The sequence below is a fragment of the Drosophila serrata genome, unplaced genomic scaffold (assembly GCF_035046125.1).
Source record: "Drosophila serrata isolate PLE 108 unplaced genomic scaffold, ASM3504612v1 contig_295, whole genome shotgun sequence".
In the NCBI taxonomy this organism is placed as follows: Eukaryota; Metazoa; Arthropoda; class Insecta; order Diptera; family Drosophilidae; genus Drosophila; species Drosophila serrata.
The window spans coordinates 342,883-354,451 of NW_028257193.1; the positions used below are offsets into that span (position 1 = coordinate 342,883).

The following is an 11,569-nucleotide window of genomic DNA, read 5'->3' on the forward strand; positions in this document are numbered from 1 at the left end:
ATATAAATAGTTAATAAATAACTTACATATTAAGTATGAATAAGGAGAAGTCACATTTTTCACAGTCTGCGAGTTTATAGTTTGCAATTTCCTCTACTCGTATCTACCAATCGCACTTAGGCAATTAAAAAAGTGATACCAAGTTAAGTGCGCCGCCACAGGAGTGTTTCAGTCATGGGTCGAGTGTCCGGGGAACTACACGCAGTGTCACTGCTGGCCATGAATCGCGTTATGAAGTGCATTATAATTCTGCCAATGGGCCAGCACCTGATGGCCAAAGTGCTCTGTAACGTGGTGTTGTGCATTATTGTGGGTCTTTCCTCCTACTTTCGCTTCAGTTTTGACTACGATTTCACCTATGACTTTATAAACGATCACTTCTCCCGCGTCATCGATTTGACCAATTTCGTGGCTCTGATAATGAGCCACGTTGTCATCGTAAACCAATTGGTTTGGCGAAATTGCCGAATCGAGATCGATAGCCAGCTGGAGGGAATCCATCGGGTAATGAGTGCCCAACTGGGTAGACGGGTTAACTTGGATAGGGTTCGTGGCTACTGCAATGCCGTCTATGGATCGCTTTTCATCCGCTGCGTGGTCTTCTGCCTGGCAAACGTGTACAACAATAGGGCCCTCACCTACTATGCCCTCTACTCGGAAATAGTTTTGTTCGTGCGCTTCTCCGAGTTCACACTGTACTGTGCCGTGATTTTTGCCCTTTACCAGGAATTGATCCTGGCTGGTATCAATGTCTTGGCTGAGTTGGAGCGTTCGCGATTTGAGCTATGGTCCGTACGGCGATTATCTCTGGAGAAATTGGTCAAGTTGCAGCGAATCCATGGATTAATTTGGCGAGCTAACCGATGTCTGGAACGCAATTTTCAGCTGTGCCTGATCATCATGCTAATGAAGTTCTTCGTGGACACTTCAGCGCTTCCCTATTGGATCTATCTCAGCAAAACACTGCACTCCGATATATCCATCCAATACTGTTAGTAAGCTCACTAAAAATACGTATAAATAATTTAGTTTCTATAGAAAATTATAACTTAGCTTGCATTACGTTTCATTACGATTATCCTTAAGGATTCGTTTGCAGGGCATGCACTCATTAGATTAGATATATCTTCCAATGGCACTTAGCCAATTAATAAAAGGTTAAACCATTTTAGGGTCTGTATTGTCCTTTTTAGTCATTTGAAAAATGTCCGGGGAACTTCACGCCGTTTCACTTCTTCGGATAAATCGCCTTATGAAGTGCATGTTTATGAAGCCGGTGGGAAATAGAGTGATTGCCAAATTGATTTGCAGTCTATTACTAATGACGCTGGTCTTAGTTCCATCCTACTTCTATTATATTGTTGCTCTTGAAACAGAGTACTTGTATCGCGATAGACCCTTTTCGCTGGCCTTTGATTTGCTCGCCTACGCTACCCAGATAACAATCAATGTCGTCATCGTACTAGAGAGGACATGGCGAAATCCTGGTCACAATGTGGATAATCAGCTGGAGGAGATCCTGTCAGAGATTAACAAGCTCACGGGCAAGCAGGTGAACTTGCAACGAGTTCGTGCCTATTGCAATGCCGTCTATGGATCTCTGTTCATCAGATGCCTGATGCTCATCCTATTTACCCCGTTCACCAATCAAACAATCATCTACCATGTCCTCTTCTCCGAATTAGTTATGCTGGTTTCCTTCACCGAGTTCACGCTGTACACTGTGGTGATATTATTCCTCTACCAGGAAATAACCCTTGCCGGATCGGGTGTCCTGGAAGAGTTGTATCGAACCAGATTCGAACTGAACTCTGTGCGTCGTGTGTCATTGGAGAAGTTACAAATTCTGCAACAAATTCATAGTTTACTTTGGAAAGCGATCAGAAGCTTGGAGGGTAAATTTCATCTAAGTCTGATCATCATGCTTTTGATGCTTTTTGTGGACTCTGCGACCCTGCCCTATTGGATTTACCTCAATCATATTGAGCAAATGGATAGTTTCAACGAACTTTGTTAGTAATCCGAATTTTTTTAAGCACATTTTTGGAGAAAAACCAAAGCAAACTAACTTCGGGAAACCGAAGATTGTATAAACCAGCAGTTTGTAAAATAATTATAGAATCATATTGGTAATGGATCATAACTAAGCCTCAGAAATTTGCATTCTTTGTTTGTTGTTTGCTGATATTTCTATATGACTTTTTTTCGACAAATCAAAGTTTTTAACATTTATAACAAAGCCAAAAATCCATTAAATTTAAATCGGAAAGCTGTCCAATGTTAGTTTTTATTGTGTTGACAAATATAATAGGGAAATGTCAGCTATTTTCTGTGGAATATTTATACGTAGTTAAAGCACTAAAATATTTAATTTATTTTGGTGATTTAAGCATTTCCATTCAAGGCTTTATTTTACATTAATTTACTAAAAAAAAAAATTATTATATTTTTGATATTTCCCAAGATTGCGGTGTCGACGAGTGTGTTAAGATCTTGGAGGTCGTTGTTCCCTGCTGGATCTGCACTCGTTGCGATGTAATGCAACGGAGATTCCGATCAATGTTCTACACTTTAACCAAGGATCGTCGCAATAGCCAACTGAATGCGGCTCTCAACCGAATGTGTATGCAATTGGGACAGGAGAGATGCCAGTTTAGTGCAGGAGGATTGGTGGAAATCAGTACAGAGATGCTGGGAAAGGTAGTATCCCCCCTACCTTTCAATACCCTTACTAAATGAATCTTTATTTTTCCTACAGTTCTTATTCGGAATGATCAGCTACATTGTGATTTGTATCCAGTTTAGCCTAAATCTCACCGCTAGCAACTCCAGTAAACTGGCCAGGATTCCCACAACGAATGCGCCCCTTTAAATGCTCTCATTTCAATCGATTGTTGTTGAGCAGTCTAGTCGCGTGCTTATTAAATTAAAGTCAATTAACCTAATTAGCAAATTTGATGTCTGCCCGTGCATAATCAAAAAAGGACAGCGGCCAATCAAGGCGGCAGGCAGCAACAGCAGCTGGTCGAAAGTCTTATTCACATAATTATTCATGCTTAAAAATTCTATTATAAACTTTTTGCCAGCGGCCACTGACCGTTTCAGTTTTAGGACCAAGGAGGTCCTGGGGAGCCTAGTGCTGTGCTGCCCGTGTTTTGGGTTTGTTTGCCACGCATGGCCAATCTGTCAATGCGTGTGTGTGCTTCTGTTGCACACACTTGTAAAATTCCTCCTATCCATATGAGCCCTGGGGACACAATTAACTTTAAGTGAATGAAATAACTGAAAATTACAACATTGTATACTCAATGCCATGTACTCAAAATGAAGAGTTCTTAAATACGTTTGCAAATTGCAAACAAATTGAATTGTATCACAATTGATAAACTTTAAGTTTAATCATATTATTTATTGTTGATTTCATTTAATTTGTTTTAGTTTATTCCCCTCCGAGTGTAATTTTTTTGGATCTTGTTTTGAGTATTTTTCGAAAACTCTTACTTTTGAGTGTACCTTTATAGATCCACGTTTGAAGTTTTGGGCCGCAGGCGATTGTTGCCACGCACTGATTCGTGGCCAAGTGAGCATACATAATACTATGAATGTTTTTTAATGTCCGCACGAGTAGGCCCTGGTACTCGGTTTAGGCGAACATCCCATAGTTGATGATAAATCGAATCGAATTGAAAAGGTGGGTAGGGAGTGTATCAGGTCATGCGGCAATTTTCGAGCTCGTAGGTCCCTTCATTAATCAAGATGAATTGTTTATTTGGGCTCACTTTAAAATTTTGCAAGAATTTTGCAAATCCATCGACGGATGGATCCAATAAACTGCAACTGTTTGCTGTCATATGCGAGATGACAATGCTTTTCGTTATTGAGTTAGGCTTCTAACGAGCTCCCTGGCACTTTTGACACAATGAATAACCAGCAAATTCCTAGAGAGGCTTTAAGATTTCCATTCATTGACAGAAATTGCACACCTAGAGAAAAGTCTCCTAAACATTTTTAATCAAAAACCATACAGTTTTATCAGTTTTAAGAAGATTTATATGACAAATGTAGTTCTAAATTCATTAAATCATAATAAACCCGTATATTTAAATCAATCTTATTTAAGTATGATGAATGAATGGATTTTTCTGGCAGTGCCAGGCAGCTGTCAGTGCGAGTGCAGAGTGTAAAGTCATTTTGGGATTTTCATTTCAGCCATCGACGACGATAGCTTAAGAAGCCAACTGCAGCTGCACCGGCTTATGGCTATGCCATCTGAAATGGTTAGCACCTTTTTTCTTCTTCTATAGCTTTCCCCAAGTCAGCTTAGATGTTGACACTAATTAATGCTGGGGAATTTGCCCCCCTCCGATGGGGTGGCAAATCTTTGTGTGCGGTTGTGGCAACACTTTGGCCAAACCCAATGGCAAATAATAAAAGACAACTCATAATCGTCTCATAAAAATCAGATGTGCTCACGCACATTAATGCACACATACAGCAGCATAGAGAGCTTGACATAGACAATGGCAACGGCAATGGCCGCCTGCCTCTGTGCTTCTTGGCAGTGACAGACATGGAAGTGGGGCACTACACCGAAAGAAAATAACTAAATAATTGAATTTATCAATTAATTAACAAAGTGACATAGGATTTAAGATAATACTGTTAAAGGTAGAGGTAGGAAATACATCATAGATATTTGTTTGAAATACAATACAATACTTAAAGATATAAATAAGTTAATAGAGCAATCGGAATGATTTCCCACTGATATTTCCACATATTATTAAGGTTAAATACCTTGGCATTATGCTTCCCCCTTGATATTGACCCCAATTTTCTCACTGTGTACACTTTCGCACACTTGCCGAAGGGGGACTTTTATAGCGACACGTAGTCAGGCACGTTTTGAAGTGCAGGAAGCTCGTTTCTGTCTATGATAGAGCCCCAACCGGCATCAGTGTGCGCGTCTGTGTAGTTATTACTTTTATGAAGCATGTGATTACATTTTATTTTTAATGCTTTTAGTAAAATGAGGTTAGTACACACTTGGTTAGCGACAAATTACTTTTTTTTCGCCAGCGCCCAGGACGCGTTGTGTGAAATTTGCATACATTTCCTTTTGGCTTTTCCATGGGATTTGTATGAACACAATATTGGCACACGCTAATTGTTGCTATCATTGGGAGATGCACTGGCCGAGAGAGAGGGGAGAGAGAGCGTACTTAAACCATCAACCTCTGCCTGCATTAAGCATGTGCACAATTAACTTCCGCTTCCGGTTATGATTGAACCCGGCCATATTGGAGCCGGAGCACGAGCACATGTACATGTAAGCCATGCCATAAACACACACACACACAGATACACAGGACGGCAGGCTGCAGTTAACTGTTTGCATATTAACGACAAATAACCCACAATCTCGCAACCTTGCAGCAGCATTATGCATCGATGGGCAAGCACTCTGAGTGAGCGATAAGCACTAGATAATATTCCGGACCTGACAATGCATAGGATCCCCACGTAATGGTCATACTCGCCCTCCCGATGGCTTTAATTTAAAGCAGAAATACCATTTCGCAAAGCCTTGGGCATTGTTTGACCAGCTGACATTTTCCATGGAGGGGCAAGGACAAGAAGGATATCGAATGGAAAGGGTCAGTGTGGGATTGCTCAATATCTCCAAGACATTTGCAAAGCCATTCGTGCCAAAGATCACAAGCCGCGATGCCGGGCACTCCAATTAACTTAATGAGAACTGAAATCAGTGGAGTCTATGTCCCATTGAAGACAAAATTACTTGATTTTAAAGCGCTCTAATAAAATAACATCGAGTTAATCACTGCTATTAGTTAAAAAATCATTAAAATCCCTAGTCTTACTAGGCAAACAACTAAAATATTATTGATAATAAAAACAAACAATTAAAATCAACAAATACCTCATCAAAAATTAACGCAAACTTATTTATTGTTGATCAATCATATGAAAATTTATAAACGTCATTAAATGCAAGCAAATAAGCTAACCAATATTGACATTAATGCACAAAAAACTGATTTAAATTTAACAGATGTTGCCCATAACATAACTTCCCCCTTTGGCATAAAAAAAACACACAAAAAGTGAAATAACGAAAAAATCCATTACACAAACTTTTTATAATCAATTGATTTGTTGAATGATTTGCAGTAATTAAAACAATAATCCAGCCATTGCCCCAGGGCGAAACTGAACTAACCAGGTCAACCAGCGAATTGGCTGAAGCATTTGCCATATTTATGGATTTTTACTTCAAAATGAGTGCCAGGGATTTCCCTATTGAGCCTTGCTGCCTCGGCAAAGGCTCTTCGAGGCCCGAATCCGGATCAGCTTCCTGCCTCCTCCTCGACGGCATTGGACTCCGGCCAACCGAACTGGTTGGAAATAATAAACAAATCGAGAAGGGCCAACTGTTGACCAATATTTCAGCAAACGATCCTTAGTTGCCTCGAACTCTTGATGCCACCTCCTTACCCACCCGGATGGCAATAAATTATGAGGCCAGAGGGGGCTCAGCAGCTCCATCACCTGATTTGTTTATTTGTGGCATACATTTTTCACATTTTCCGACTGTTGACATCGCACATTCCAATGCCGGTGGCCGGGTGGCGCCACATGGACAGGTTTTTAAGCCCGGTCGGTGAGTGAGTGAAGCTGACAAAGTGTCCAAAGCAATCTAAAGTCGAAGCCAAATCCATTGACATGTGAGTAGTATTTGCTGAGCACAAACAAAAAGAACATGTAAATCATGGAATTGCTTTGCAAATACTATCTGTTAAAGAGTGCTTTAAAATGTCTCAATACAGGCTGGGCACGGAGTTAATTAGTTACTGGGTGAATGGAGGCAAAATTCAATTTCTCTTGGCTGCCTAACAGGCATTGATGTGGTCACCTAATCGGCAGGGTTTAGATTGTCATGCCTCAAGTAATTGAAACCTGAATCTCTTGCTAAGAAGCTTGCTGAAAGTTTGCTTTGCGAAAGGACTCTACCCATCCCCATTGTTTACCGAATTGCATTGTATGTGTAAAGTGTCCAGATTTCGTCCCACCTGCATTTTGTCACCCATTTCAAATGCATTTGGCCAGCAAAGTGTTAACTGATCTCTGTGCCAGAGTGCCGTAAATTGCATTGCCTGCCAACTTTTCAACTGCCACGCCCACCAGATCTGTCTGTGGGTGGCAAGTTGTACTCTCTACCCTCGTTATTCCCCACTTTCCAGCTTGGCTGGCCAAGAACTATTAGCATTAGCACCACTAAATAGAAAATTTGGCCCGTTTCCAGAAGGCACCCGCTGCCAAAATGCTTTAAATGCACTTCAGAAACGCTTTTTTCCCCTTTTCTCTTTCAATGGCTTGCTTTTCTATTAAATATTTCCATATTTCAATGGGGCAAAGCCAAAAAATATTAATTTATTTCGACAAACAATTCGGTTATGATTTACTAGTATTTTTTAAAATCAATTTCCAATGAAATGAAGTTTGGCAATCTGAAGATACAGAGATAAAGTCAAGAGATTCGTGTTTGCATGCGTACACTCGGATGTAATTGAAAACGGATTTCTGCTCAAGCTGAAGTTGAGGTTGCAAATTGTCTTTGCCGTTGCTTGGCTTTCATATCTAAATAAATTACTCGAAACTCTTTGATGCTAATTAAAAAAAGCTTTTGGAAAGATTAAAGATTCATTTCCAGCTGCATTTCGAGTTTCGTAAATTAAAGCACTCAAAGGCTGAACTAATTCGTGTGTGAGCAAAGCATTTGGCAAACATTGAATGGCTTGCCTTGAGATAAAAGTAAAGCATCTCGGGTCCGGCTCCTTGGATGGCAGGATGCCTTCAAGGACATGGGCAAACCGCTCAATCAAGCAGAGCTGGCAGAAATCGCTCCATCTTCCGCTTAACCCTAACCGAATTGGATCATTTGCAAGCTATCTAAATGTGCCCCAATGTTGCCTGCCGCCTTTTGTGGCGCAACAAAATACGGCACAATAACACTTTGACACAACATTGTCATAACTCTTTATATCGCTGGCAACGGCAATGGAGATGGAGCCGCTGCCGTTTCCCCTCTCCACACTCTCCCGACAATATAAACAATGGCTGAGCTCTGGCCCTAAACGATTGCTCGTGGCTGCCACACACAAGTTGTATTTTTCAATATTGTTTTTCCATGTGATTGAAGCACAAACATTATTAGCATACTCCTCCTCGGCTACTTGTCCATCCCTCGGCCCCTAGACCATATATACTTACATATGTAGCTCGGTATATACTATAGTTCCTTCACTTGTACATTATGCAAACATACATCAATAACCTAGTACAATGTAATGCACTTGTCTCGCCAGCCGAGCCCCTGGTTTAGCCGGTTCCTCCTCCGCGGGGCATGGACAGCTGCCGCAATATGTTGGCGTTGCCACCACTGTTTTGTTGTCTTGGAGTCTTGGTGGATGCCATGGATGTGGATATAATGGAGCCGTAGCAAATGCTGAGGGCATTTTATTGTAACAAAAATCTTGTTGCCTTATCCAGGACTTTTGGTGGAGACACAGAGCAGTCTCGTTTTTGCTTTCGCTACATTTTCTCGACTTTTAAATTGAGTAAATATAAAAACATGACGAAGTATACATATATACCATTGAATTAGAACCAAGGACTCGAAAGTCTAATATATCATAACATAATCCTTAAATTCTTTAATTTCAATTCGGAAAGCTGTTCTATGCTAGTTTTTAAAAGGTTAACAAATCTGCAAATTCAGTTTAGAAATTCAATTTTTTTATCAAATTATGACAATTTTAACGATGTAAAATTTTGAAAATTTCAAAAATGTTGAAAAATAAAATTAAGTTTTGTCATAGATAGCGAAAACGAATCAGCTTTTAAGGCTGATCAAGAATATATATGATATATACGGTCGGAAATGACTTATTAAATAAATAAACATTAAAATTAAACAATATCCACCACACCGAAAACTAAAATCTTTAAATTTATAATGAATATCGATGAAGAAAGTGAAACTGAAACCTTGAGAAATTAGGACTCAGTCTTTCGATAGGACACGAGCACCTAGAGCATCAAATGGCCCAAAACCTAATGGTAATTTGATGCAACTAATTTGATAACAAATTCAATTTGAAAGTGACAAAAGTGTAGACGTTGGGCAAATGCATTTGGGGCCCTAATGAAGCAGGGACTTCGGGCGGATTTCGGCTGAGGCTTTAACGCCAATGCAGATTGTGACACATTAACGCAGACAAACACCTAGACACAAGTACACACACACATGGAGACACAAAAACATTAGCAGCGACGAGGGCAGTAAACAGCACACATCCTGTGGCAGGACTCATGTAATTTGCAAAAGTTCAAAGCTTAACAAACTGTTACGGGGAAAATGCAAATGCAAATGTACTGGATTTTCCAGGGGGTGTGCCAGTCTACCTACTGTGTGTGTGTGTGTGTGTGCATGTGTTTTCGAAGGGGGGCGGTAGTTGAGTCAAACAAAACGTAATTTAATCGCCCTATAACAACAAACACTCATTCAATCATTGAGCGCCACAAATGGCGCATTCCACACTCCCTCACACAGCCCTCGGTGCGTATACGTGATGTGATGTGGGTGGATGGGAAGAGAAGGTAGACGATGGCTGACTTTGTGTAAGTTGGCACAGTTGCCGTTGCCAGATGCTGACTATTTGCAAATACGCATACGCAATGTGCAACTATTTCGGCAATTAGTGTGGCAGCTCATATATAATTAAGCTAGTTGCACAGGAAACCCGGAAAGGAAACAGGAATAGTACAAGAAACAGAAACAGAAACAGTAGCAGGAGCAGAAGCTCCAGCAGAAGAGTTAGCATAAGCAGCACCGGAAACGGAAGTTGACTTAAACATTGTTGTGACCTTTTTTTTTCAACAGAATATATATGCAGTCCAGAAGCAAACGCATGCATAATGCCACGCAAAAGCCAGCTCAGCTGCAACCTTTGACTCGCATCATACACTGAAGAATTAAAAGAAAATCCTTTTAATACTTGGGAAATATAATCAAGAGATTAAAACGAAATAATAATTAGAGTTTGGTAACAAGTTCAGTTGATATTGAAAGAGGATTATAAGTAAAAATTAAGCAAATATTTTCCATACTTTTCGGTACAATGCAGACAAACAGTCGTCACCAGGGGAGAAGGGACTCAGCAGGGATAGCAGCCTGGACAGCATCTTGCGCAGTGCCCAATTGATTTTCACGGTGGGACGAGCTCTGGCTTGGCTTGGCTTGGCTTGGCTTGGCTGTCAACCGAGCTACTTTGGGCCATCTCCGCTTGGCTTGGCACAAGTCAAAGCTAGTTGGAAGTCAATGCGCTTGAGTGCATTGTGGCCCGGCTTTATCTGGTTTTGTTTCACTCTGCGCCATGGCACTTTGTGTTCGGTCGCTCTGTGTTTTGTGTGCACTTTTGATTTCCTTAAGCTGCTGCAATTAAAGAGTGCATCCTTGCCAGAAGCCAGAGCTATTATTTCAGGCGAGTGCGCCACTTACAAGCTAGCCGAAAACTTTTTAATGTGCTTGCGAAATTTCATCAAAATTGCAAGTTAAATAAGTAAGTACAAGGCACCCGGAGATGACATCGCTGGCAAGGCGGCAAGACGAATAAAGCAAACACCACCGCGAACTGACAAAGAAACTGCGAGGGGAAACTGGAGACCAGGACTCCGGACTCAGGGACTTGCGGACTCCGGACTCCAGAGTCCGGGACTCAGAACTTGGCAAGGGGAAACCATCAACTTAATTTCCCGCTCAAGTCAATTCAACTTTTGTGCAATTTGCGTGACAAAATGGGGAAAAGAAGAGCGAAACTGTGAAAAGAACTGAGCGGAATAGCAGAAACCAGAAACTTTGATTGCAATTGAGACAGATAGAGCGCAAAAATCTGCATTGAGCCTGCCGAATAATAAATGTCCTGGCACCTTTGCCAATCCTGCCCAGGCGTGGGAAGAGTGAAGGAAAAAAACTTTTTGAGCCTTTGATGGCATGTGATGCATTTTATGGATTTCCGATTTGAAAACCAGCAAAAGCAGGATAGCCACCCGCACACACATGTCCTCTCCGCTCAGAGTGTATTTCATGCAGCTCTGCATTTAATTGAATTTCTAGCAATAAGCACTGCCACGCCACAGGACTTTCGCCTCAACTTCTTTGTCGCAGCAGGGCAGCCTCAAACTTTGCGCCGATAAAGCCAACCCCAGGCGGAATTCAAATGAAATACGCTTTTTCAGCGGCGCTCCCTTTCAACCCCGCTGTGTCAGCTCTCAGAGATCAGGTGCCAAAACCAGGCGGAATTGTCAATAAAAGTGCACCGTGTGTGCAGCCTTTTATTATTGCCTTCGAGCACAAAGGAAACCACGGCTGAGCTGGGATAGTGTCTGTGCGACGACACATCCTTAATCAAATACGCATGCTCATTAAACTTTTTCAATTTAAAGCCTTTGGGTGCCAAGTTTTCTGGTCTCCGTGCGTCAACTCATT

The 11,569-nt window shown here is 41.2% G+C and overlaps 1 protein-coding gene across 1 annotated transcript; it reads left to right on the top strand.

Moving 5' to 3' along the window:
• Window positions 1-80: 80 nt before the first annotated feature.
• Window positions 81-2,872, top strand: Gr98a (Gustatory receptor 98a). Its single transcript, XM_020944183.2, has 3 exons — window positions 81-991; window positions 2,465-2,700; window positions 2,759-2,872. The coding sequence occupies exons 1-3, from the start codon at window positions 175-177 to the stop codon at window positions 2,870-2,872; spliced, it is 1,167 nt and encodes a 388-aa protein (XP_020799842.2). The 5' UTR covers window positions 81-174.
• The last annotated feature ends 8,697 nt before the right edge of the window (window positions 2,873-11,569 follow it).

Bases quoted from the DNA above. Each gene is read 5' to 3' on its own strand.
- Gr98a (XM_020944183.2), top strand. From the start codon at position 175: ATGGGTCGAGTGTCCGGGGAACTACACGCAGTGTCACTGCTGGCCATG. The intron at 992-2,464 runs GTTAGTAAGCTC...ATATTTCCCAAG, and splicing joins CGATATATCCATCCAATACT to ATTGCGGTGTCGACGAGTGT. The intron at 2,701-2,758 runs GTAGTATCCCCC...TTTTTCCTACAG, and splicing joins GTACAGAGATGCTGGGAAAG to TTCTTATTCGGAATGATCAG.